General features: G+C 57.4%; 1 protein-coding gene across 2 annotated transcripts; it reads right to left on the reverse strand.

Annotated features, from left to right (window-relative positions):
• Positions 1-2,270: 2,270 nt before the first annotated feature.
• SDC1 (syndecan 1) lies at positions 2,271-26,737 on the reverse strand. Of its 2 annotated transcripts, XM_003275979.3 has the most exons (6): positions 26,566-26,737; positions 26,097-26,381; positions 6,927-7,008; positions 5,254-5,753; positions 4,528-4,663; positions 2,271-4,383 (listed from the first exon to the last, which is right to left on the reverse strand). In XM_003275979.3, the coding sequence occupies exons 2-6, from the start codon at positions 26,160-26,162 to the stop codon at positions 4,214-4,216; spliced, it is 954 nt and encodes a 317-aa protein (XP_003276027.2). In that variant the 5' UTR covers positions 26,163-26,381; positions 26,566-26,737; the 3' UTR covers positions 2,271-4,213. The 2 variants fall into 2 exon arrangements, with proteins under 2 accessions (XP_003276027.2, XP_003276026.2); XM_003275978.4 differs by lacking the exon at positions 26,566-26,737 and having other exon boundaries at positions 26,097-26,425.

Below are 26,737 nucleotides of genomic sequence, written 5' to 3' on the forward strand. Positions count from 1 at the left end.
TCTTCTGCCAAGCTGGAGAGAAGGGGCAGGGGATGAGGGTAATTGGGGTGAGGGAAAGGGCGCCTCAGCGGAGGGGGCGTGGTCCTGGTCCCGGGTTCCTCTGCACAGTCGGTACCTGCAGATCCATTTAAAAAACCCTTTCTCCCAGATGCTGTGGGGGTCCCGTGCACCAGCAGTGCCTTACCTGGGAGGGAGCCTGAGATGGCCCACCTCAAGGCCCAGCTCTGGGACTACTGTCCCTTCTGCCCTAGATGGCCCACTCAGAGCACAGCCTCATCCCCAGGCTCCCCTGTAGGAGACCAAGGCGAGGCAGGGGCACGCCGCCCAGGTGCTGTCAGTTTTGCCTCTTACCAGCCCCTCCTCCCCACCCATCCTACACAGTCATCAACCCTCACCTCTGCTCCGTGGCCAGGCCTCAGGCCCCCAGCCCTCTGCATCTTCATCTTTCCTGCAGCCTCTCAGAGGCACCCTCTCCCTTGTGGGCAGCCCTGCCGCCCCGCATTCCAGCCCCTCCCTCCTGCACCTGCCGGCACTTCACAACCTCTATTGACATCCCTTCCCCGCGTGAGAGACTGACTTGAATTTGTCCTTCCAGATCCAGTTCAGCCACCCTCTGGCACCTCCATGACCCAGATGCTGTGCAGGTTAGGTGCCTTGTTGCCCCACAGCCCACACAGTTCTCTGTCATTTGTCTGCTCCCTCTGGCCACAACCTCCCTGAGAGCAGAGCAGAATAGAAGGCAGGGTCTTTATTCTGGCTATGAAAACGTATCCCAAGCAAAACCCCCGAGGCAAGCGAGGCAAAAAAAAATGCTATTTAAAACAGAAGCTGGCTGCACATTGAGAGTGCAGCACGATCTGAGAGAAGATGGCTCGTGCGTTTAGAAGATAACTTGGGAGAGGTCTTAGTAGAAGATCCAGTGAGTCGCCCATGCAATGTACACACACACTCTCCCCCACACCCAGGCCAGACCGTGGGCAGGATGTAAAGGGGTCGGAAAAAGGAAATAGCACCCACTGCTCCCCTCCCAGGCAGGGCAAGTGGGAAAGTGAAGAGATGGGGATTAGGCTTTGCGACACAGGACAGCAGGCTGAGGCCCAAGGGGAGGTGGGCAGTCACTGCTTGAGGAAGGGGTGCCCAAGGATGACATTTAAACACCTCCACCTTTTTTACTGTTAGTCTCAAACATGCGGCAAAGTCTGTTTGATGGCACAGCCCTGTCCTGGGGGTGCCCTGGGGTGGGGGACTCAGAATGGAAGCGCAGAGTTGCGAGAGGGCATTAAGAACGAGCAGAGCCAAGAGGTGGGACGGGGTGCAGTTTAATTGATTCGGATATATGGGGACAGGCAGCCCAGGGGGCTGGGGTCTTGGAAACTTGCAGGTCCCATGTGGAGGGTTATTAATACGTTATTAATAAAAGTATTACTATCTGATGGCAAATTCTACAAGTGGGCCCTCCCTGTCCAGTCCAGGAACTGGCAGGAAATAGGCACTGGTATTTTCAGTGTTCGTTGAATGAATAAATGACCTGGAGAGCTTTATCTCAGCCTCCAAACCCTTTGGAACACAGTGTGTCAGGGAAGAATAGAATTCTCCATCCTGCAAAGCCACCTGGAGTCAGCGGTCCCTGCTCCATCAGCAGGTGCAGCGGCAGGGAAGAAATGGTCCCTCCTGCTCTGCAGGGCCCAGGCCACGCCTGGGGTCTAGGGTCAGGGGCTGACCTCCACCAGGGACACAGTTGGCCAGCAGCCTGGACAAGACTGGGCAGCCAGCTATAATAGATGCTCTAGGACACTAAGGACCCCTGCAGTGCAGTGTGCTGCATCAACCTCCAGGTCTTTCACTGTCATTTTTCCCTACTCTGCACATGGTTTTTTTTAGGCCTCTGGCACTTAAGACTGTTGCTAGTGAGTGTACAGAAATCACAGTGAGCAAACAATAAACAGCAAGCTTTGAGAATCAGTAGGGAGCCCATCACGTCCTTGAGGAAGGGAATGATCCAGTTGGAGCCTTAAGGAACAAAGAGTGCTGGGCAGGAGGGCCGAGAGCCCCGGGAGGAGGAAGGCGAGATGCTGAATGCCTGCACAGGGGTTTGGGGGAAGAGAGCAGAGATGGACTCTGTCTTCTGCGACAGGAGGGACCAGCATGAATTCTGCTGTTCTGTACCAAGCCAGAGCATTGCCCGGAACCAGGCTCCCACCCCTAGAAGGTGACACAGCAGGACATCGCCAGGCCAGGAAGAGACTCAACCACCACCACAGCAGCCGTTACCCGAAATGACAAGTACCGTTTATTGTCGTTACACAAATGGACCCAGCCTCTGGCTTGGGCACCGTCCCACGTACCAGCAGATGAGCATGGTCAGCCACCCCCGAGTCACATGCCGTCATACACTCCAGGCAGAAAGTTGCAGTATCGAATACCGGGCACAGGTTCCCTTGGCTTGGTGGTGCATCTCTGATCCACAGACTGGCCCACCTCTCGGAGTGGCCAACAGAGCCGCTGAAACGTTGTCAAATAAGCAAGTGCAGGAGCCCTGGGCTGGGGGCCTCTGGCCTCTGCAGTCGGGTGGGAGGATGTCCAAGGTGTCTGTGGGGCAGGCCTCGGCTCCACACCTCCGCTGTGACCACAGCCTCAGGTCAAGCTGTGCTGGGGCCATCCACCTTCCTTTGCCATTTAGAAGATGGGGCTTGGAGCTTGGCAATACAGAAATTGACATCAGCCTTATAAAACCTTGGCTGAACCTACCGACCTCCAGGAGAATTTCAGCCAAAACAAAAAAGCAAATACACAGAGGGACCCTGGAACCAGAATCCCTCCCCATGGGAAAGACGAAGGCACAGAGATTCGAGCCAAGTTTCCCAACATGTTGGTGTTTGCAGAAAAGTCTGGTCACGTCACACACAGCACAGAGGCAAGAAGCGAAGGCAGTGGCATTCACAGGACTACTTTATATTAAAGTTTATTACATTTGGAAAATCTACTGTACAGGGAAAAACCCATTGGATTAAGTAGAGTTTTGCCAAAAGCAAAAGACTATCACTCTTTGGAAAATATTCCTGATTCCAGCCCAGGGCCCAGGGCGGGGCCGCAGGAGCTAACAGAGAACCTGGCCTTGGATGGAGGCGCTCAGAGCCAGCTCTGCCCAAGACACCCCTTGTCAATTTCCAGGAGGAAGCAGCCCCCGGAGACGGCGCCACAGGCAGGACGGGTGTGGTCTGCAGGAGGATCTCCAGGCCCCTGCCACCCTCCCTACAGTCCTCTCTGTCTGAAGGCTGAGTCTCAGCATTCACTTCTCACACGGACTTCTCCAACGTGGCAGCGGCCCAGGCCTCAGCATGGCCCTGAGCTCATGGACACAGGCACAACTGCTTGAAAGAGGCGGCGGCCCCACGGCAGCCTGGACTGGCCAGCCCGCCGATAGACCACCAGAAACGGGGCCACCAGACAGTCCATACCCTGTTGCACACATGAGCAACAAACTCAGAGACAACACACAAACTAAGCCTACATTTTGGCTTCCAGATTTGGTTCTCCTAGTTTAAAAAAAAAAAAAAAAAAAGTCTTCTTAACCCTGATGCTGTCTCCCGACCATAGATTAGGGAAGCAAGATGGGGGGATACTGAATCAACTTACTTAACTTACCTCAGAAGTAACAAGGTCTACTGGGCTATGAACAAAGAACTAGAGGAAACATGTGCAAAAACAAGTCGATATCTAGATCAGACCTCCCCACGAAACAAAGTGGACTCCTGTCCCCTGCCACTCAACGGCCACCCCCACAAGATGCTTGGTCCTACCAGTAAGTGCTATAGATGTGTGAGCCCCAAGCCCCACCCGCAGGATCTTCCAGCCACATGAGGCCATTTAGGTCCAAAGCAGTCAGATCCCCCTCCCCTCCAGAGCTGGGCCTGGGGAGAGGCTGCTTCAGTTTGGAGAAACCGAGTCAGAATGGTGCGATGCCAGGTGCTGGCTGTGGTGGAAAGGTCCTATGCGAGAAACCCCTGGTGCCCCAAGTCTCCAGGCAGAAGTCAGAGAAGCAGAGTGGAGCTCCCAGCACACCCCAGGACTCCGTGGGCAGGAGCGACCAGAGGGGCTGGAGTGCTGGGGAGGTGGCCTGGTGGCAGGGGAGGCCAGGGTCTGCAGTTCTTCAAGGAAGAGGCAAGTGGGGGCCTAGTGAGTGGCAGGGCGGAGGGGGCGCATGGCTCCCTTGTCAGGCGTAGAATTCCTCCTGTTTGGTGGGCTTCTGGTAGGCCCCGCCGTTGGCTTGTTTCGGCTCCTCCAAGGAGTAGCTGCCTTCGTCCTTCTTCTTCATGCGGTACAGCATGAAACCCACCAGGCACGCAGCAAAGATGAGCCCCACGAGGCCTCCGGCAATGACCCCTAGGGCAGGTAGACGGGGCCAGCTCAGCTCAGCGGCTCCTTGGGCTCTGCTGCAGACCCTCCCCCAAGCGGGTCTGCGGTCAGCCCCACCCTGACCCCACAGCAGCAATTCACCCCAAACTATCCCCCTGAGAGAAAACTCACCTCCCAGCACCTCCTTCCTGTCCAGGAGGCCCTGTGAGGCCCCCGTGGCCCCCTGATCCACTGGGGACTGGTTCCGGTGGTCAGGCTCCATGGCCACTACAGCCGTGTTCTCCCCGGAGGTTTCAAAGGTGAAGTCCTATGGGAGGGCAGGGGCAGATCGGGTTGGCCAGGTCACCACCAGCAGCAGCAACCAGCTCCACTACAAGACCCAGAAGCAGCTCCTGCCTCCCTGATCTTTGCCACCACCCACTCAGATGCACCGAAACCAGGATCGCACAGGGCCCGAAAGCCAGGCCTTCTTGCCACATCAACTCTGGACCCTGGCTGGACCGTGGCATGGATATCACAAAAAGTGATACAAGGCACACATTTTTGTATGGAAATAAGCAGGCTTATTTTAGTGTAAAGCGTAAAATTCCCACGAAGCTGTAAGATAAAAAATAGGACTTGGTATAACGTTCACTCTTGCAGCAGGGGCTGCAAGTTTGGATTGCAAGTTTGGGGAGCCCTCTCTTGGGTGATCTTTAAGGATGCTTTTGCTCTGATCTCATAATTAGTCTGTCCTGCTCTGGGCGAGGCCCTGGGGGTAGAGGAAGGTGGGCCCCTGTGCCCTGTCTTCCTGGTGAGGAATACAGGATGCCCGCAGGGCACAGGTGTAGGGCCTGCCAGGTGCCAGGCATTAGGACCAACCCACCCAATGTCCCAAGGAATGCAGAGGCCACTCACCTGCTCCCCAGAGCCCTCTGCTGCTGGGAGCTGACTGGAGGCTCCATCCTCAGCAGCCCTCTCGGTGGCAGAAGGACCTCCATCCTCTGTGTGGGGAGTGTGAAGGTCAGCTTGGCTGGGTCCTGCAGGGGCTGAGGTCTCATGGTGGCCAGGCTGCATGTCCCTGTGGGGGTGGGAGGTGGTAGGCTCCTGGGCCGTGGTGGCTCTGGCCGTTGAGGCCTGATGAGTGGTCGGGAGCTGTGTGGTCTCCCTGGGTTGGGGGGTGGTCTCCCTGGGTTGGGGGGTGGCCTCCTCCTCCCGGGCGGTGAGGCCAGGCTCCACTTCTAGCAGGACTACAGCCTCTCCCTCCTTGGGCCCCTCTCCAGCTGGCAGGGTGGAGGTGGAGGCAGCTGTAGCCTCCAGGCCGGTGGGTTCCGGAGACGTGGGAGTAGCCGTCAGGAGCCACATGTCCTTCCAAGTAGAGGGGGTCTGCTGTGACAAGGTGATATCTTGCAAAGTACCTGCAGGACCAGAAGCAGAGTGTGTTGGGGAGGTGGGGGGGGTGGGGAGGACCAGAAGCAGAGTGTGTTGGGGAGGTGGGGGGTGGGGAGGACCAGAAGCAGAGTGTGTTGGGGGTGGGGCAGGGGGGAGGAGCAGAAGCACAGTGTGTTGGGAGGGTGCCCGGGGTGGGGGCAGGACCAGAAGCAGAGTGTGTTGGGTGGGTGGGGAGGCCCCAGAGCACCTGGGCCAGCCAAGCTCAGGCTGTGAGGGAGGCTAGTACCTGGGCAAGGCAGCTGAGGCTAAGCTCCTTGGAAAATGGACAAGGAGAGCTGTCCCTTCCCACTGTGTGTGTCCAGGCACAGCTTGGTCTCTGGAGCCACAAGACAGGTGCCTAGGCCACCTGGGAAAGCTTTTCTGTGACCACAGGGGTGGGGTGGGCTTCCCTTAGGGGCATAACTACTTCAGTTATCCTACTTATCCCAAGGCACACACCTCTCTGGCCCCACCCTCCCTGAAAAAAGGCCCCCACTTCCAACAACAGATACTTCCAACAACAGATATCCTACCTTGCAGCTCTCAGGCCTCTGCTAGGTCACTTCCCCAGGGATGACCTCAGCCTCCTTCCTTAGCTCTCACCCCTCTTCTGAGGTCCACTCAAGAGCCACCTCCTCTGTGAAGCTTCCCTGACCACCTCCAGCTCAGGGACTTCTCTCCCCCAGTCCCCCGCAGGGAAAGGGGAAGTAGGGAAGGGAGCTTGGGTGGAAGAGCTATACCCCAGCCAGCTCTGTGCTGCCTTACAGTTCCACAAGCTTATCAGGTCAAGGTATTATTCCCATTTTACAGATGAGAAAACAGAGGCTCAGGAGTCAAATAACCTTCTGAAGGGGGTTCCAGAGGTTTCCTAGTGAGTAAAGGTATTCCTAGTGAATATGAGCCTGTGTGCAGCAGGCGGCCCTGGGGCCTTCTGGAGCTCACAGCCTTCACCCCACCTCCGAGCATGAGCTCTCCTTAACCAAGCAGCTCACGGACCCCATTCCTCTCCTCAGCATTGCCCTTTGGAGCCAGCTGGGTGGAGATGGGGCAGGCAGGGTGCATTCAGTACATGCTCAATAGACACAGGAGACTGCCTGACTACTGCCCCCAGGCATGACCTGTTGCCGTCTTGGGTGTGGGGGCCCCCAGGACAACCTCACCTGCACCTGAGCCGGAGAAGTTGTCAGAGTCATCCCCAGAGCCATCTTGATCTTCAGGGGGCAAATTAGTAGCCACAATTTGCTGGAAAAGGATCAGAATATGGTATGAGTAGAGGCTTGGCCGGGGCTCTGCTGCTCCTGGGTCCTCTCCTAGACAGCTGAGTGGACTCACCCTACCCTGTGCTGCACAGGTACACAGGGAGAAGCCTTCTCATGTGGCTCCAAGACCCTCAGCTCTGGGCAGCACTTTGGTCCCCATGCCCCAACCCCTGATGCTACAACACAGCCTGGTGCTGGGTGCAGGGGTGCAGGGGCACAAGAGAGTAGGCAGGGCCCTCACCCTGAGAAGCTCAGTCTGGTGAGGGAGCTCCAGACCTCTCAGAAGGGCAGACAGGGACCTGTTATTGGGAACATGGGCTGTGGCCCCCATGGGACCTCATCAGCCCACCCTACACTGTGAACCAGCTCTTGGGGGCCATCAGCCAGGGAGCTTTGGGGCCAAAGATTGCCGACCCAGCTCCACTGGGGGGCTTGCAAAAACCCCCAAGAACAATCTCAGGACAACCTGGATGCAGAGGCAGCCTCCAGGCATGCTGGCCCCCAGGTGTGGATACCGAGGATGGCACAAGGGGCAGGGGCAGGGCTGGGCACAGGGAACTGTCTGTTCTGAGGCAGGTCTGCCCACGCAGGGCAACCCCAGGCCTGGCCCTGATGCACCTTCCCACACTCGGCCCAGTTCCTGTCTACAGTAAAGACTGGGTGCAGGCCCTTTGGTCAGAGTATCATCCTCCTTGGGGAAGGAAGGGCAGGGTGTCCATCAGGCTGGGGACATATAAGGCTAATCTGGAAGGGGCCCTGCACTGAGAAGCCTCCAAGAAGTGGGCTGTGGGCCTGGGATGGGCCCTGCTGGCAAACAGCAGCCCCAGGAATGCTGCCTGCCTGCCCAGCTCCAAGAGGCAAAGGGGCCAGAGGGCAAACATATACACATCTCTCCAGTTCCTGAGGCCAGGGCTGACTGGCAGGACCGGGGGCGGGGTGGGGGCGGGGAGGCGGGATCACGCCACACACAGTGAGCAGGCCTGTGCAGAACCCTGGTCGGCAGGGAGGGCAGAAAGTCAGGACTGCCTCTGCCCTTCACACTGGCCCCAAGACCTCAGGTAAGGAAGTGAGAACCCCGCAGCCAGGTGGCGAGAAGTGTGGCTTTGAGAGCCCCATTCAGCTGCGAGACTCAGACCCAAGGACCCCACTCACTACACAGTCTATCTCGAGAGGGCCCCAATGTCTGGGACCAGAACAAAGAATGAAAAAATATGCAGAACAGCACAGTCCAGAGCACTAGCTTTAGGAACTCCGGATCCTGCCACTCACTAGATGCGTGGTCCTGGGATGTCATTAAACCGCTTATGGCTTCTGTCTCTCCGTCTGTAAAATGGGGAAATAATAACATCTACATTCCAGGACTGCTGCCAAAATTCGATGAAGCTATGCCTAACATAGCCTGGCATGCAGTGGGCACCCACAAACAGTGGCATTGTCTAACTAGGGGAGCCTCAAATGCCAGCAGGCCTGTCTAGAAAGAGGGTGAAAGGGAGGTAGATAAAGTTTCATGAGAAGAGGGGGGCAGGAAGAAGTCTGTTCACCAGAAGCCTCTGCAATGACTTGTCACAGGGGGCCCACCTGAGGCTGGGCTCCAAAGGAAAAGGGCCTCCTCAGCCCAAGAGGCCTTGCCAGGCCCTGGCCATAGGCCCATGGGTCTCACGCCTGGGTAGTGCAAAGCAGAGAGGGACAGACAAGACCTCCTGCCTCCTGAGGCAGCCCTGGGGCAGAGCCAGACCAGGTGGAGGCTCTGCATCTAGGGGCCTAGGTCAGAGGGAAACGTCAGACACGTGTAGAAACCACAAGGTCAGAAATAACACTGAACTTCCTTCGAAAGGACAAAAGCTAAACTGTATCTTCCTTCCCCCAAGAGAAAGGTTTTGACCCTAGAAGGGCGATTCATAGCCCATCTACAGTAAACAGTCACATTCCACCAAGGCTCCCCTGCAATGAACAGTCACAGTCCACCATGGCCCATCTACAATAAACAGTCATTGACCTGGCTGGTGCAGTGGCTCACGCCTGTAATCCCAGCGTTTTGGGAGGATCACTTGAGCTCAGGAGTTCCAGACCAGCCTGGCCAACATGGTGAAACCCCATCTCTACTAAAAACACAAAAATTAGCCAGGCATGGTGGTGTGTGCCTATAGTCCCAGCTACTTGGGAGGCTGAGGCAGGAGAATCCCTTGAATCCAGGAGGCAGAGGTTGCAGTGAGCCGAGACTGCGCCACTGCACTCCAGCCTGCGTGACACAGCAAGACTCCGTCTCAATCAATCAATCAATAAAAACAGTCATAGTCCATGCTCCCCCCGCCTCCACACAAGGCCACATCCGATCTACACCATCTCCATGTGGTGCTTCAAACACCTGTGCTGCCTTCCCAGAGCTCTGAAGCTGCCCTGGCCTCCCTCAAGCCTGTCTCCTTCATCAACAAAGAATACTGCCCACGGCGGGCGGGGGGGGCACAGAGTGGGCACCCCCACCCATACTCACTGAGATCATGGCTTCACTCTCATCCAAGGACTCTGCCCTGCCGTCTCCTGCTGTACCGCCTCCCTCAAGAGAAGCTCGAGATGGGGCAGGGATGGGGCAAGGCATTGGCAGCACTTCGACCCCATGAGCCTCTGCTGCATTGTAGAGTGCCGAATCTTTCAGCAGAAGCCAGAGCCATTGGATCCATGCTCCATTCAACAGAGGAGGCAACCACAGCCCACAGGGAAGACTCACACACTGGGGCCCAGGTACAAACTGGGAGGCACCACCCAGTGAGACCCAGGAACGCCAGGGAGGCCCCAACAGGTTAGCAGTTTCCCAAGAGCAGGGCTTTCCTCCTGACTAGATAAGCATTTCAGTCTGCCCCATCCCTAAAAACAATTTGTTCCCTCAGCTGGGCCGGCTTATCCCTCTGCAATCTTGTTTACACAACAAGCTCTTAAGCAAATGTTTTCTCCACTGAAACCAGCTCCCTGGCCTCCGGGGCCTCTCCCCTCCCTGGGCCTTCAGTCTCCACTAAAGGGATGGGCTAGAGAGACCTCCCAAATCTCCTCCAGCTTGAACCTTCTGTGACAGCCCCTCAGATGAGGAGAAGGTGAGATTTCAGCCCCCTGGGGAGGAAATTAGCAGAAACTGCTGAGTCTGAACTTGGATTACAAGGTGCCAGCTGACTCCCGGAGTTTCTGGTGAGACTTCCGATTTCCTTTAGCAGGACTGCTGTGCTGACAGCCGGCAGCAAACTGCCTCTGGGCCTCCTGGGTAGCTCTCCTCAGCATCATCTCCAACCTGGGTGCTTCCGAGGCTGCTTGGCCACTGCTCAAGGCTGCTCAGGAACAGGTGGCCTCAGCTTGGAGCCCACCTCATGCCCTGCCCAGGAAGGCAACAGGCTAACCGGCCTTTAACCTCTGTAAGTCCCAGGAAAACCAACTGTTCATAGAACGAATCAACAACTTTGTGCTAGGTAAGATCTAGGTTTCCACTCATTCTGTTGTTCAAAGCAAGGGATGCCTTGCCCCTTCCCCACTCACAGCGCAGACCCTAGAAGCTCACTGATTAGAAAGCCCAAGGTTTGGCTTGCCTGGGGGCTGGGGGATCAAGAGGCAGCTGCCTGGAGTCTGGGGACAGGGAGTAAGGGAGTAACGGTCAGGTCAGCCCATCTCCATCTCAGCCATGCTGGTCTCCTGGCCATACCCTGGGGACCCCGGAGAGAATCCTGGGGTCAGGGCTCTGACCCAGCAAGAAAGAGGGTGTGAAGGAGTGCGGCCTTCTGTAAGGCTGGAAACACTTTCCACCCATTCCTCTTCCATCCCTACAACTCCCCTGCAGATGAGGCAGCGGGGCTGAGATCACTCTCTCTAGCACATAAGGACTACAGCCTCTGAAAGGCGAGGGACTTGCCCAAGGCCGCCCAGACACTACAACTCCCCGTGCAGCAGCACTGCTCTCCTCACCTGCCATCCCCTTCTCTCTCCCTAGCCCTACCAGCTGAGCCCATCAGTTTTAAGGAAAACCTGTCTAAGGCTCCTCAATGGGACAGAGTTTCACTGGGTTGGAGTCGCTGAGCCTGCCCCAGCGGTGAAGCTACCCAGGGACCAGCCCACATTTGAGAGGTGGAGAGGAAATGGCGTAGACCAGAATGGGACCTGTGCCACCAGGGATGGGGAGTCATCATCACCGGCTGCCAGCCACTACAAAGAGCACATCTGAAGTCTGTGGGCAGAGAGCTGGCAGAGAAGCTTCCAGAAGGCAGCCTCAAGCCAACTGCCAGCTTTCGCTCCCATACCAGAGGTAAAGAGGGCCACTCTCCTTGGCAACCTCCATCTCAGCAGAGCCCCTTGCCCTGGCCAGCCCTGGGGCTAAGGGGCAGCTGCGCTGCAGCTCCTCTGCAAGACAGCTCTGAAGTGCCTTGGCTGCCTCAGAAGCCAGGATGTCCAGTGGGCATCTCAGACAGGTTCGAGGCGGGGGAAAGCGGGCCCAGTCGCTAACCCGAGAGGTTGCCCATCTACCCCTACCCCATCAGCCTGAGGCCACCAGGTCAGAAGGCCTTTGGTTTCCAGCCCGCACCCTGAATCACTGACATTAGTCACCTGCTGCTTGAAGTGAGTGATGGGTAAAACACAAACCCCTTAAAAAGCATTACTGCCAGGCGTGGTGGCTCCCACCTGTGATCCCAGCACTTCAGGAGGCCGAGGTAGGTGGATCACCTGAGGTCAGGAATTCAAAACCAGCCTGGCCAACGTGGTGAAACCCCATCTCTACTAAAAATACAAAATTAGCTGGGCGTGGCGGTGTGCGCCTGTACTCCCAGCTACTTGGGAGGCTGAGGCAGGAGAATCACTTGAACCCAGGAGGTGGAGGTTGCAGTGAGCCAAGATCACGCCAGGAGCTTTTGGAGAAAAGAGGGAAGAAAACAGTCTGGTCCTGGCCCAGCAGAGCTCCCAGCCCCCCAGAACATATGGCCAGGTGTCCTTCTCCAGGGGAATTTAAAAAGGGGGAGCTTCAGAGGCTGAAATACAGAGGGCTGCCCTAAGGGGACTACTAAGGCCAGGCCTTGAAGCCCCCAAACCAACTCAGGAGAGGATAAGACAACGCTCACCCCAGGCACTAACTTGGGCAGCACAGGGGGCCTCTGATTCGCAGTCATCAGTGGTGGAGCAGGAAAGGGAAGCTGATCTGTCAGCTGTACCTGCCCCGTGTGGCCACGAAATCCCTGGCTTCTGTGGGAGCCGAGTCACTGAATCAACAAGCCCCAACAAACCAGGGATAAAGAGCTGCCCCTTATCAAAGGAGCTAGGTCACCGCCTTTCACAAGCAACCTGGACCAGGGGCCATGGCACTGGCTCTGGGGCCAGTGGACAGGAGAGACCCAGACCTGTTCCAGGAGCCCTGGCTGCAAGGTCATGAGGCAGGAGGGCCCATGGTCATGGCAGGCTGGACACCCACCCTCCCCATCCCGAGATTCCACACAATGGCAAATGTCCTCGGGAGGCTTGAAACAGGGTCACAGTTGTTTAGAAATCTTTTTTCTCCCCTCGGTTTCTCAGTCAGATCTACACATACAAGGAAAACAGGCTGACTGTCCCCTCCCCTAGACTTCAGGACTCTTGGGGGCTGATATCTCTGAGCTGCAGAGCCCCAGCCTTTACCCCCACCTCTGCATCAAGACACCATACTGGCTGAGGGTGATAACCAAACCATCACCTGCATCCAGACTGGGGGCTCTCAGCTTCAGGGTCCCCAAGAATCACCAGGAGACCACTACAAATGAAGTCTTCCGAGCTCCCCACCCAGAGGCTGACTCTGTCATTCACAAGCCCCAGGTCCTGTCGGGGGTCTTCAGACTGCACTTTGAAAACAATGAGGGGAGGAAAAGGCACCCACCAGAGTGGCCCAGCCTGGAGGAGGCAAGAGCTCGCTTCACTTGAGTCCAGTGTTCAAAGTCAAGGCACTGAGTAGCAACAGAGCCCTGTGAACAAGCTCTAGTGGCAAAGGGACCAGGGAAAGCTCAGCAATGTCCTCTACGTTTCCGACATGTCCACTCGCATAGACAGCACACCACGGTGGCGGCCCAGCCTCCCTCCCCCAGGGGCTGAAGGCCCACTGAACATCCAGAAGCACCTACATGACTGGGAAAGTGTCTACTTGAAGCTGGGCTGAGGCTCCTTCTTGCCTGGGGCTGAGCCCACTGGCTTCCCACCAGCCGGCCTGGCTGGACCCAGCAGGCGTGAGCAGAAGACAGCTGCTGGAGCTGAGAGGCAGGTGGGCTCCAGAGACAAAGGCTGGGCCTGGAGGGCAGCACAGACTGCAGGGCCTGGTTCTGCTCTTCCAGGGGTACCAGTGGGAGGGCAGGGGAGAAAAAGCTGCAACACTCTCTCCCAGTCCTACCGCCTTCTGAACGCCTCAGTGCCCTGCAGCGTGGATCTGTGGCTGCCTTCCCTCTGTGGGGAGCCCTGTGACCCTTTCCTTCAGCCTGGACTGAAACAGCCTAAGCACTGAGCAGGCAGGTCAGATCCGAGCACCCAGGAGCAAGGGTCTCTGGGAAAGGGCTGGAATCCACCATGCGGCTCCCGTGCTGAGGACCTGGAGAGCTTTCAGCCTCTCTCTAGAACTGTTCCCCACCTAGATGCCAGAAGGGGCTTGGTGGATAATGCTAAAGTGCCTTACGGCTGACAGGCTGGCCCCGCCGGCTTTAGCGCCTGCTGCTGCTGTGGGAACTAGACAGGGGTTCTGTCCCCCAAGACTCTCCAAATGCCCCCTCCTCAGGGACGCACAGCACTGATCACCAGAGGGTGGCCCAGGGAAAATGACCAGATCCAACATGGGGATAGTCTGGTGATAGTCTGGCCTCTGTCCCTAAATTACTGTGTGGTGCTAGAAACACCTTGCCTCAGGTTGCCCATCTGTACAATGGGGGTTTGGCCAAAATGGTGGGACTCGTGGGAGTAGGCAGCAGGGCAGGGCCACAGGCCAGGAGACACTGGGCTCCCCCAGCCTCGGGGTTGTGGAGGAAGTGCTAGACACATCACTCCTCTCCTAAGGCTGGTTTCCAAACTCAGGAGCCGGGAAAACACAGCCCGCCAGGGAGGCAGGCTGAGGCTGCAGATGGGGTCTGGGCCTCCAGACCCGAAATCCCCCACTGAAGCCATTCCCAGGAGGAGGGGCCTCACCGGTGCCTCAAGGCAGCATCAGCATTTCCGGTGACAGGCACGGCAATTTATCAGCTCACTGGCTCTCTACTGAGAACAAGGCAAGCCGCAGCCTGCCGAGGGTATGACAGGCAGGGAGTGATGGGCCCGGCCCAGGGCAGGAGGGAGACAGAAATGGGCAGGAAGAGGAGGCTGTCCCCAGCAGCACTTCCGAGAGGAGGAACGCCTTTCGGGGACACTCTGGACGGTACCCCAACACAGCCCCACCCTGCCACTCGGAGACGGACCCCTCACTGTCCTGGGGGCTTCCAGGGCAGGGCCAGGGTGGAGGGACGGCATTCACACTTGGCCTTCAAGACCACTTTCGGGTAATATTTTCCATTTAGTGTGAGGTCAGGGCTTTACAGATGGGAAGCCTGAGGTCAAGGTCGCAGAGCCGAGCCTCTCAGCCCTGGGCTTTTTGCCCTGCAGCGCACTGCCTGTTCACAGTACACCGGGGGCGTTTATTGAAACAGGAGGGATCCTGGCAGCCTCATGCCAGCTCCGATGCCCAAGCCAAGCCAGTGCTGCCCCCAGCACCCCCATACCTACCCTTCCACAGAGCTGGCGCCTGCCTCGGCAGCCCACATGCCAGGACTGGTCTCAGAACAGGCTCAGCTGAGGGCTGGGTGTGGAGCCGTGGAGCTGGAAGACCAGTTCCTCTGCTTTTTCCCCCCTGGCAAAACCCGGGCCAGGCCAGGCAGGGCAAGGTTTCACCCAGGCAGGCATTGAGCAAAGCAACCCAACCCAGGCCCTGCAGCCTCAGTGCCTAGTTCTGCTCCGGGAGCCAAACAAGGGATCTGTCCCCCAAGACTCGCCAAACACCCCCCACTTAGGGACCCACAAGGACACTCGATCACACTGACTTGGTATCATCACCCTCAGCTTCCCAAGGGGAGTCATGGCTTAGGCAGGATGCCAGAGATATCCTAAATCAAGGTGACCGTGGGGCAACTGGCACCCTATGGGGACAGAGAGGGCAGCCAAGCCTCCAAAGCACTGTCCCTCTCCCAGCCCTGGCTGCCCTAAAGAGCCCACCAAGGTCAGAATCTCAGCCAAGATTTCCCCAGTCGGCCCCTACTGAGAAGCCCAGCCCTGTCAGTCCCCACCGGGTCCCCTGGAATGTGTATCCACCGGACCTGGGGACCGGGGCACCTCTGCCATATGGACTTCTAGGGACATCCTCCCCCTTGTACTTGCTAAATAAAGTGTTCTCAAGTTCCACAGAGGCAGAAACTGCACTTTTGACACACCTGCAGCCAGCCAGGGCTCCAGCTGTGTGTGAAGGTGGGGGAGGGGAACAAGCTCCAACTGTATTACCAAAATCTCTCCTATCAGTGTCCCTGCCATTGCACAATATCCCCTTGAAAACAAGTCCTCTGGGAGGGCTAAAGGGTGCCAGCACTCACACTACAGCATAAATCACTTCCAGGTGGGGAGGGGCTAACTCTGGAACTAGGCCACTGCGGGTAGGTGGGAGCTCTGGGAGACGGAACAGGATTACACAAGAGAGGCTGGAAGATGTCAAGGGCAAAGTTTTTAACCTTTGTCAAAATGTGGATGCCAGCAATGCCATACCCAGGAAAGGAGAAAGAAATTCTCTTTGCTCTTCCTGCAGTCACAGATGTACACGGTTTCTCCTCCCGTGTACAGAACAATGGGCTAGCCTGGGAACCCGCCTCTCAGATAAAGAACAATTCAGACTGAGTAGGCACTGAGGCTGCTGAGAAGCCCAGAGACACGGGAAGGCAGAGTGTCCCTGAAGGAGTCCCAGGGGAGGGGGGGCTGGTACCTTCTGGTTTGGGTGATGGGAGACAGAATTTTCTGTGAAGGCTCTCTCTGAAGAGGTTAGGTGGATCCTCCAGATTACTGGTGGGGCCCCAGGTCAAGTGGCTTGCCCTCCCTCTGATGGGCTGGCAGATCTGCACAGCCTCGAACCCCCAGCACAGAGCTCCTAGCCCTCTCAGCCTCTGCACACGGTTGGTGCTGAGATGGCTGAAAGGGAGACTGTGGATACAGCTCCAGTCTGAAAAGCTCAGCATGACCCTGGGAAAGGGAAGTAGCCACATGCCTTGCCCAGAGCTCAGGAACTACCAGGGGAGTCGAGGGGCAGGGGGGGGTGGTGGAAGAAGAGTCTAAGCCTCTGACCTGGGCTGGAGATTACTTGAAGAATAGAAACAACTGAATTAGGCTCTAGGGGGAAAAAGTGATCATGGCTAATGTTTATTGAGTCCTCTGGGCCAGAGGAGCTGGCAATCAGTTTTTTCCAAGCACTTTCTCTGAATTAATTAATTTGATCTTCACAATCACCTTAGGTTCTAGTTCCATGCACATTTTACAGATGAGAAAATTGAGGCAAAGGAGCTATGTCATCTGTCCCAAGGCACACAGCCACTGAAGCCAGCAGTCTTGCTCCGGCAGGCATGCCATGAACCACCCACCACAGTGAAGCCCACAGGGCTCTTTCACTCTCAGGAAGACAACAGCCATCGTTTCCACTGGCGGCACCCTGCAGTCTGGCCCAGCTTTGTCGGCATCCATACAGAACCCAGCTCCCTCTGCAGGACAGTCATCAGTCTGAAGTTCTGGGGACAGGCCACTGTGCCCCATTGCTAGGGGTCCTGCCCAGCAGGCCTGAGCCCCTACCAGGGTGCCCCAATGTCTGACTTTGCCTGGCCTCCTCTCCCATCTGTCAGCCCAGCCTGTACCTTCTCAGGTCAGGAGGCAGCCCCTGGCAGAGGCTCAGGTGGAAGAGAGCAAAGTCTAGCCTGCTAGTGAAGGCTCATGTTTCTGAGAAGGGCAAAAGCCATGTTTGCAGGCCCTGTTAACGTCAGCAGCACTGGGGTCAGACCAGCAGGCCATTCACACAGAGTGACTCCACACTCAGGCTGGGTCAGACTGCACCCCTTCCCACAGGTCAGCCTCAATGCTCCCCTAGACTTGCTTCTCTGTGCTCTAGGCAAGGAAGGGGCCCCAATCATATCACATATGGTATTTCATGGAATCTCTGCAAAAGCCCTCTGGGGCAGGATATGAGAAACTCCATTTTACAGATAGGGAAACTGAGGCTGGGGGCAGGTGAAGAATCGTGCTCACGATGACACAGGGAGGAAGCGATGAAGTCCGGATGTGGTCCAGGTGGGCTAGACTCCGTGTCCTGCGCTCCTCCTGGCCTCCGCAACACCTCTCCACTAACCAAGCCAGCTAGTTCTCAGTGCCACCTCCCCTGTCAAGCCCCAAGGTCTCAGGACTCAATATTGGGCCCCCCAAAGGCAGGAAGGCCCAGGCCTTCAGGCTCAGGTGACTGCCTTACACAGGGAATGTCCTGTGTAAGAGTGCCCACTGCACGCCCAGCCTCCAGACAAGATCTATAAGAATGAACCTCATTCACAGGAGGTGGGGAGGGAGGCAGGGGGCTCTATGTCCTTCCTACAATTCCCTGAGCCCAAGACAACCAGTCACTGCTGCAGATTCACCCAAGGAGACTCAGGGGTGAGCTTCCTGGACTTTCCAGGACTGACCCCAGGGAAACTCCTCCTGTGCTCTTCCCCCAGGCCCCAGGTCTCTTTCAGGGAGGAAGGTGGGGGGCAGGGCCTGAAGATCTCATGCAGCCCAAGCGGGGCCCATGCTTCCAGCCTGGCCCTCAGCCCCGCAGGTCCTGGCCAGCCTTGAGGTCTTGCCGCCCGGACCCTCCCCGATACCCCATCCTGGGAGAGATATGGTCACCACCACAGCAGCACTGCACCCTGCGATTTTCTCTGGGAGAAGCTAGAATGACACCAGCCTCTAGGAAGGTCTCAGAGGCTCCTGAAATGCCCCACAACCTCGGGCCCTGGAAGCCCAAACCTGACCACCATATTCGCCTGGAACACTCCAGATAGATGGGCCTTCCAAGGCCTCGGACAGTTTCCTGGGCAGCAGGGATGACAGGAAGCTACTGGAGGTAGAGTCAATGCCACTCTGACACAATCAAGTCCCCAACCAGGTAAGGTCCCTGGAGCATCAGCAGCCACCACTGGTATTGGTAGCATGGGAAGAGCAGGGCCAGGGCCCAAGTCCTAAAGGGCTTTCTGGGACCCAGTTCATGACAAATGCCATAGTTGGCCACGAGCTCCTCGGCCCTCCAGAAGATCCTCCAACCTCCCCACATCCCACCCTGGCAGACGTGCAATCCTCACCATATGCATCCCAGGCCAGGCACCAGAGTTCTGTCTCTCAGCCTGCTGAGTAGCACAGAAGATCCACAGAGACAGCCAGGCAGCTCCACGTGGACATGACTATGAACTCAAGCTCACGCCACTGTGGGGAAGAGTTCCCTGAACACCTTTAGAGATCCATGGTGCACACGAGTGGTCCTAGAGCAGGACTGGCAGCCTCTGCAGCTCCCTCAGGGAGACCCCCTGCCCTGACACTTCCCATGGCAAGAAGGCAGCCCCACAGGTTTGGAGCTCCATAAAATGTCCTGCCTTACAGCCCAGGCTCCTAGTTCGATACTGCTGTATCGTGGGACTCTGGGACAAAACCCTTCCTGTGGGGAGACGTGACAGGTGCTGAATCGCGAATCCCGTTCATTGTCACTGCAGAGATCACCTCTCTCGTCTAGTTCCAGTAACAGCCACCCTCTATTACAGGAATCCCCTGGACCAGATATGGAACTCTCACCACTGCACAGGACTATGCACACAGCAGGTGCCCAGGCTCTGGGCTTTAGATCTGGTCAAGCCAGATAGGGCTCATGAAGCCCTCAGAACTCGAGGCAGCAGAGCACAGGCAGACCCCCAGATACCCACCAGTCACACGACACAGCCACAAGAGGCCATGCACACCCAAAAGCATTGCCTCACCTCTGCCTCTCAGCCCCTTCCCCCTATGTCACAGATGGGTTCACTGAGACCAAGAGAGGCCTCTGTACACAGCCACTCGAGAGTGAGGAGGCAGGGCCAGGACAGAAAGCCAGGCCCCTGAGCCCCGGCCTGTGTCTTGCTGCACTCTCTGCCTCGTGCCGGCCCCCAGAGGGCTTGCAGTGGATCAAGGTTGGTTGAGTGAGTCTCGGGGAGGACCCGTGGGCCTGGCACCATGACTCAGCTGATGAGTGGACTGATCAACACGCCCGCCTTCCCCACTGCCCCAACCTGCCCGCCACGGCTTTCATTCCTGCTGCTGAGCGGACCTCGGGCAGGTGCCAAGACTCTTGGGTGTGTGTGCGGAGAACATCACACAAGCCCCAGCCCCAGCCCAACCTCACCCAGGAGCCTCTGTCCACTCCAGCTCCCATAAGGAGCTCAAATCCACCCCTCAAGCAGCCTGCCCTGCCCTCCACTGGCCTGGCCCATCCCACTGATGACCCCTTGGGCAACCAACTCTCCTTCGAGTCCCTAGAAGGAATATTGGCAGAGAAATGTGAGCCCCCAACAAGTCCTTCAGTGCCACCTCCGCCCTTCCCAGGATAAGGTGTCTCTGTAACCATGTGGCTCTCAGAACTGAGGACAGGAAGAACGACCCTTTGGCAGAGGAGGAAACTGAGGCCCAGTGGGGCAATGGCCTGCCACAGCCAAACAGTTGGGGCTCAGCTGAACCAGGAAGACCAGGTGACCTGACTGCCCATCTCTGTAGGAATAACTTCCACAGACTTCCAAGGCCAAGGCAATGATGAATGTCAGAGCCACAGTGAAAAAGAGAAAAGGCCACCAGCAGAGGGGGGAGGCAGAAAGGAAGTTGGTGTCTGAAAAGGAAGCTGCAGCCAGGTAGTGAACAGGCCCCCCAAAACTGAGACTGCAGCCTGACAGGGGAAGGCAAGTCAGGAGTGCCCAGGCAAGGCCCAAATGCAGTGGCAACCTGTGCAGTTAAGCACACCCTCACACACACACGGACACACACACACACACACACGGCATCTCATGGTGCTGCAACCCTCGGGTGAATCACTAGGCAGAGAGCTTTTCCCAGGGCTGACAGCCAGAGGAGGCCCATCCTCTACACAGAATGAGGCAGCCACAAAGCCATAAAAGCCAGGAGGTCAGAGAACCTTGAGGGGCTCCCAGTGGGGAGAGGAACCAGTGGCAGCCTCGCAAAGCCTCGAGCGCAGCAGGAGAGGTTGCTGGGCAAGTGACTGAGTGCAGGAGCAGGTCCAGCCGCCGCCTGTTCCGCTCTCCTGACTCAATGGCCCCAAGACCCAAGATTTCCCACGGCACACCCCCCTTGCCCCGTAAGCTTGCCCCCACCCTTACAGGCCCTGCCAAAAAGCAGGACACTTTCCAGGGGAGGCTCAGACCACCCCTCCCCAAGATCCCCACAGTACTGACCACAGGCAAGCTGACCCAGTGCACCTGTCTCAGGAATGCCAGGGACCTTCTCACACTGTCTCTCCACCTAAATGAAAGGTTCCTGAGGGCGGGCAGAAGCAGTAACATCACAGATAAAGCTCACTCTTCCAGGGGAGGCGATGGCATGGGCCCCATGACCACCTGCAGCTGGACAAGACAGTTGCTGAAGTAGCCCCAAGCCCAGGGTCTTGCCTCTGCGGCCTCACCTCTACAACCTGCACCCCAAACATACCTCCTTGTGGTGAGGGGCATACACACATCAGCCTTCCCCTGGAGCCTGTCAGGGCATGCATGTCCCATTCAGTGGAAGGTTCCAGAATGCATCTCCCATCCAAAACCCAACCTCTGCTGGAACAGCTGAGAGAGAAGTGACAGGGTTCAGGATCCCAGCACCAAAGCCCTCTTTCCACAAATTCCCTAAATCCTATTCTTCTCTAGACACACTTAGGCAGGGCCTCAAGGGCCCTTTCAACCCAAGACTCCAAAACTGGTTGGTGAAAAGAAGGCAATCGGGCAACAGTCGAAGCCCGGCAATCACTTAATGACCAGTTCCTCATGGGCTGTCCCCACCCCCAGCAGGACCTGGTGTTGGAGGGGACCAGGAGGTGACTGTGGCACCAGAGCCAGGAGTCCTGGGTTCTGGCCACCACCCGCGCCATGCTGCCTACTTCCCAGGCTTACAAAAGAATCTGCTAATTCCACGAATGTTTCCCCAGTGCCCAAGGTAAAAGATGGTGCAAGCTGGGCACCACCGGGGGTCTGGCCTGAGGGCACCATCCCAACAGGCCCCTCCACACCCAGTCCACACGGTTCCCACCCTGCTCTCTCAGGTCCCCATTTACTTCCTGTGAGGAACTCTCGCCTGTTCCTAAGGGGCCATCAGTTGAACCCAACACAACTCCAGAATGTTACCCAGTGCTCAGTTTGCCTGATGGCACTGTTCAGGCCAGCTCAGCCTGGCCCAGCCCCCTCTGCCCAAAACGCTCACATCCATGGTCTTCAGGACGGACCAGCAAATGCCCAGTAGAGCCTTGTAGGGTTCAGCCAGCCCCCAAATGCCAGGCTTCTTAGGGGAGACTTGACAGCCTTGCGATGTATTCGCACCATACCCATGCACGTGCGCGCACACACACACCGCACACACACACAAATCCTGGCTCAGCCATCGGAGGGGCCCGCCACCCTAGGCCTCAGCTTCCTCATCCACAAAATGGGGCAACGATATATATTGTAAAGGTTTGGGGTAAAGTTCAAATAAGAATGAAAGAAAAGTACTGAGCACTCAACAGTAGGCGCTCAAAAAAAGGTAACCTCAATTATATCGACAGCTAACTTTCCTCAGGCAGTTTCATCACAAAGTACTTTCACATATCCATTATGAAATGAATAAGCAAATGACAGAATGAGGACAGGGAGAACAGGTATCATGATGTCCGCTTTACAGATGAGGACAACAAGACTTGGAAGGAAAGTGACTCACCCCAGATTATGGAGTAAATTAGTGGCAGAGTTGAGACTCAGTCCTGGGGCGCTACTTAATCCAAAGCCATTTCTGGCCTGTCACACAGTATGGATGCACATTATATAGAAACAGGAACTAAAATCCAAATCAAACACGTGGTGAAGAGATGGGGGCATGACCGAAGCTGAGAGTAACAGTCAAGGCTAAAGAATAATGGCCCTCAGCTGGTCAGTCCAGCTACCTGTGACCAGCAAGTCACTTACAAGTCAAACCAGGTCGAGGAACTTAAAACATGGGGGTCAGCAAGCACTTCCCCCAAGAGATGACTCATTTTTCTCCACTGAGAGAGGCCCCTAAAGACCTCACCTTGGCAGCACCTCTTTGTTACTCTAGGTGGGGTGCAGGGAGGTAGAGGGGAGACTGCAAGAGGTCTCAGCTGAAGTTCATGATGGGTACAAAATCCACATATCACAGATTATCAGTCTCACTCACAGGCGAGGCCCTTACCCAGAGCCTAAAACTCTCAGCTTGGAAATAAGCCTAACTCATCTGATTAGTTTCTTAGTGCCACTGGAGAAAAGTAACAAATTAGAACTGATCAGAAAAGCTGCTGGCTACACTCAGGCACACAAATGTCACTTCTGGCTGCTCTCTGGAAAAAGGAGAAAGACCAGAATTCAAAATAGAGCAACCTGGGGCACCAGGCAGAGGGGCAAAGTGCTCTTCAGAGCACAGTAAATCCAGAAGACCATGTCCTAACCCAGCACAATGATGAGGAGGACGACCCTGGCATGCAGAGATTAAATCATGCCTAGCATTTTTTGGTTGATAAAGGAAGGGAAATAAATATTTCAGAGAGTCCTGCCCAGAGTAAGAATACTTGAGGGTAACAGGGATTCTTAGCTTGATGAAAAAACATGAATACACAGGACACCTCATTCCCAAGGGATTTCAGGAATCCAAAATTCTGCTGCAACAGAAAAGATTCCTCTAAAAAACTGCAGAAGTCAAGCTTTTCATTAATTCTTTCCAGGCTCTCTCCTTTCTTACTGTCTCCCTACCAATGTGTGTTAATGAGGTTTTACTGGAACCCATCATGAGCCACAGGTAGAGACTTAAACCAGCTCCACCCTCCCTGTAGAGCTGAAGCCAGGGGTGACATCACTTCTAGAAGGCTCTGAGCCTGAGCGGAGGCAGCTAGTGCCTCCCCCCATACCCTCTCTGCCAGGCTGTGGGAAAATGTCTCTACTAGCCCCCATAATTAGGGCAAAAGGCATTTTATGCCTTTCAAGAAAGAGAAGAGAGAAAGAAAGAAAAACAGCAAATAACTATTCCAGAACAAGCCATTTTTCTTACACGGCAGAAACAAAAGACCACAGTAAACACACACACACACACACACAGAGAGAGAGAGAGAGAGAGAAACCTTTTTAGACAAACCTGTTTTAGTCTCTTGGGAGTGGTTTTGAGCAACCTCCTCTCCTAGCAGCCTCCCCTCACCCATTCAGTCACTCCTTGCTTCCCTGGTCCCCAGGGGGTTTCTGACCTGCTTCCCACTGCGGCCAGAGTGAACTTTCAGAGAGGGTCAGATCTCTGCCACTTTCGGATACCTTCTCCCATCTTAAAGCAAATCCCAGCTGCCTGATTTCTTTTAGGAAAGGGGTATCAGAGCTTTGGGAAGGCACTGCATGCCCCCACCTTTAACCTAACATGGACATTCACTGTAAGAGGGAGAGGGCAGAACTGGGAAAGAGAAAACAAACTAATCTTTGTAAGATCAGAAAAAGCAAAAAGAACACCTAAGCTTCAAGCCAGAGTCTGACCCCAAAGCTCAGGTGGGGCTTTCAGGCTCAGCTCGAGCACCTCCAGGAAGCCTTCCCTCCCTGCAGATCCAGGGAGTTTCCCTCCTTTCCCCTTTTGAGACTCTCCTGCCTCCTGGGCCCTATGTCCAAGTTTCTGGGCAAGAAATAACGTCTCACACTGCAGCATCTGCCCCAGCCCACAGACGACTCCAGGAAAGGCAGTTCACAGAGAATGCCAAACTCCACCTGCCTCCCCAGCATTAAGGGGTGCAGTGGGATCTCAGGGCTCTGGAATGTCTGCTTTACCCCAGGCAGGCAAGGGAACCAGCAGCCCTCCTAAATCCAGCCCGAAATAGGCGGAGGACCCAACTTCAGCCGCCCCGCTGAGGCCCCATCATGTGCGAGAATGGGGTAGTGAGGTGATGCCCAGCGGTCCAGGGAGGTAAGCCACGCAGCTCCATTCTCTTCTCCAAACTCTGAGCGAAGACTCCAAGCACAGTCTCAGTTCCACAGAAACCACCACCCTAGAGAGCAGCTTCTTGGACCTGAAAGCCAGGAGTGCATGAGACCCAGCTCGGAAATCATGGCCCTCCTCGTGCTCCCAGATACCCCTCACAGTCCAGCCCATTCACAGTTCAATAGGCACAGGGACTTCTCCTGGACCTGAAAATGTCTGGAAGCACGAGTCACCTGGGAAGCAGGGAGGGAGCCTTACACATCAGCCTCAAAAACGACTGTCCCTACCTCATCTCCCATGAGACAGACTCTATAAAGAAAAAAAAAAAAAAAAAACCAAAGCGCTCAATAACTAGCAGCTATTACAGTATTACAGGAGGCAACGCTTACGGAGGGTCAGCGCTGCTGAGACTTGTCCAGATGCCACATTAGCAGTGGAGGACCCGAGTGCCCACCCCGCCCCCGCCCCTTCCCTGCCCACGTGCCTCCCTTTGCCAGAGCTGGGGAAGTCGAACTGTCCAGATGTGGTGGCGAGACACCGCCACTTCCGGAAGGGGAAGCGCCCCTGGCTCCGCACCTCCCCTCTGCATCCCTGGCGGATGGCCGAGCCGGCCCGCAGGAGGGACCCCGGGACACCAGCACTGGGCGCGGGGGGCTGGGGAGGCGGACTCGGGCGGCAGACTCGGGCACCGGACGGCCCGCGCTGACACCTGGCTGCAGCCCAGGTCCCAGCCCCCGTCAAGGCTGGCGTTACGGGGCGGTTCCCAGGAAAGGGTTACAGGGGCCGAGAACAAAGCGCCCCCATTGGGGAAGGCGGGCTAGCGGCCGGTGGCCGGGGCGGGAGAGCCACTTTCTGGGGACCCTCAGGCTGCTCTTTGTCGGCCACGTCCCTCTTTAGTGGAGCCTCAGCCCCGCCGAAGGTGGATGCTGCATCCCACCCAAAGGCCTCTTCCAGCCTCGAGCTCCACATCTGCCCCTCTTTTCCCCCAGCTGCACTGGGCGGGCCAAGGGACCCGCCTTCCCTCCGCGCGGCTTCAGCACAAAGCCGAGCCGGGGAGCGGGAGGCCATTCCCGGGTCCCCTCGCGTGGAAGGCGCCTGCGCCTCGGCCGTGCCCGGCACGGGAACGCGCCCTCCCGGGCCAGTTCAACTTCAGCAGCCCAGAAGTTGGGCTCCTCCGGGTCTCCAGCGTTCCGAGGCCAACTTCCTGGAACCTCCCGCTGCCGGGCCGGCTCGGCTCACCTCGAGCCGCCCACGGCAAGCCCGAGGGCCCTGCAGACACTGGCCCGCGCCCCCTACGCAGCCCTGGCCCGGCTCCCCGGGCCAACGCGGCCGCCCGCCCGCTCCCGCGCCGGCTGCGCTGCGCCCAAACTTGCCCCGGCGCAAGGGGCCGGGCGCCCGGGCTCGGCGGCGCTGGGGCGCAAGCCCGCGGGTCTGGTTTGAATTAGGGTCTGCAGGAGGGGCGTTGTGGCCGCGGTCACTGCATCCCCCCGGGTCACCGACGGGGGCTCAGCCGCCGCGGTGGCCGGGGCGAGGGGGGTGGGAACGGACAACCCCGGGCGCCGCTGTGGGCTGGCGGGCTCCGACACATGTGGAGACGTTTTACATAATTGAGCGCGGGGCCCCGGCCCCCCACCCTCCCCAGCGCGGGACCGGTGCGGCGCCCACCGACAGCGGAGGAAATTGGGGCTGGAGCCCTGGTCTCGGGGATCACCGTCCCGGGACCCGCTGGGCTAGCGCGGGAAGAAGGGAAGTCTCCGCTCCCCCTCCCCCTCCACGTGCACCCGCCGGCATCGGCGGGTGACCAGTCCCGGCTTCCCGCCGCCTCCCCGCCTGGCCGCCGGCCGCACTCACCGGCAGGGCCGGCTGCAGGCTCAGCGCCAGCGCGCACAGCCAGAGCCAGAGCGCCGCGCGCCTCATGCTGCCTGAACCGGCGGCGGGAGCGCGGCAGGCTGCGCGGGTTGCGGCTGCGGGCCGGCTTCGCGGGTTCCTCTGCTCGATGCTCTCTTGGGCGCCTGCCCAGCGCGCCGCTGTCCCAGGCGAGGGCTGCAGGGTCCGCCGGCTGGAGTCCGCTCCCTACTGCCGGATTCCTCTCCGCTTGGCTCGGATTCGGCCCGCACCTCTCCCGCCGAGCTCCGCCTTATAATAAACCCACAGGCCCTTCCTTAGCCGTTGCAAAAACTAGCCCCCCACCCCCAGCTCCGCCAGGTCTCCTGGCCAGCCCCTGTCCACACCCCCCAGGACCCCGCCCCCCCAGCCACCCCTCCCGGCGCCTTCGGAACGCCCCACCCCCGGCCCTAGCCCCGCCCCCTAGGGTTACTGCCTGCCTGGCTCCCGCTCCTCCGGTGGCCGAACCTTGCTTTCGGGAGCTGTGGTTCCCGCAAGCCGTGGTTCCCGGCCTTTCAGCTCGGCTGCTCCCTGGGTGGTGGGGCCGAGGCGCGCCCCCTTCTGCCCGGGCCCGGGGTTCGGAGGCGCAGCCCGGGAGAGGGGCTGAA

The sequence above is a fragment of the Nomascus leucogenys genome, chromosome 19 (assembly GCF_006542625.1).
Source record: "Nomascus leucogenys isolate Asia chromosome 19, Asia_NLE_v1, whole genome shotgun sequence".
Lineage (NCBI taxonomy): Eukaryota > Metazoa > Chordata > Mammalia > Primates > Hylobatidae > Nomascus > Nomascus leucogenys.

What these genes read in the sequence shown, in the direction of transcription:
- SDC1 (XM_003275979.3), bottom strand. Translation starts at nt 26,162, where the DNA reads ATGAGGCGCGCGGCGCTCTGGCTCTGGCTGTGCGCGCTGGCGCTGAGC. An exon ending in CTTCTCCGGCTCAGGTGCAG is followed by an intron (nt 5,754 to 6,926) that starts GTGAGGTTGTCC and finishes CTGGTCCTGCAG; the next exon opens with GTACTTTGCAAGATATCACC. An exon ending in CAGAGGGCTCTGGGGAGCAG is followed by an intron (nt 4,664 to 5,253) that starts GTGAGTGGCCTC and finishes GCCCTCCCATAG; the next exon opens with GACTTCACCTTTGAAACCTC.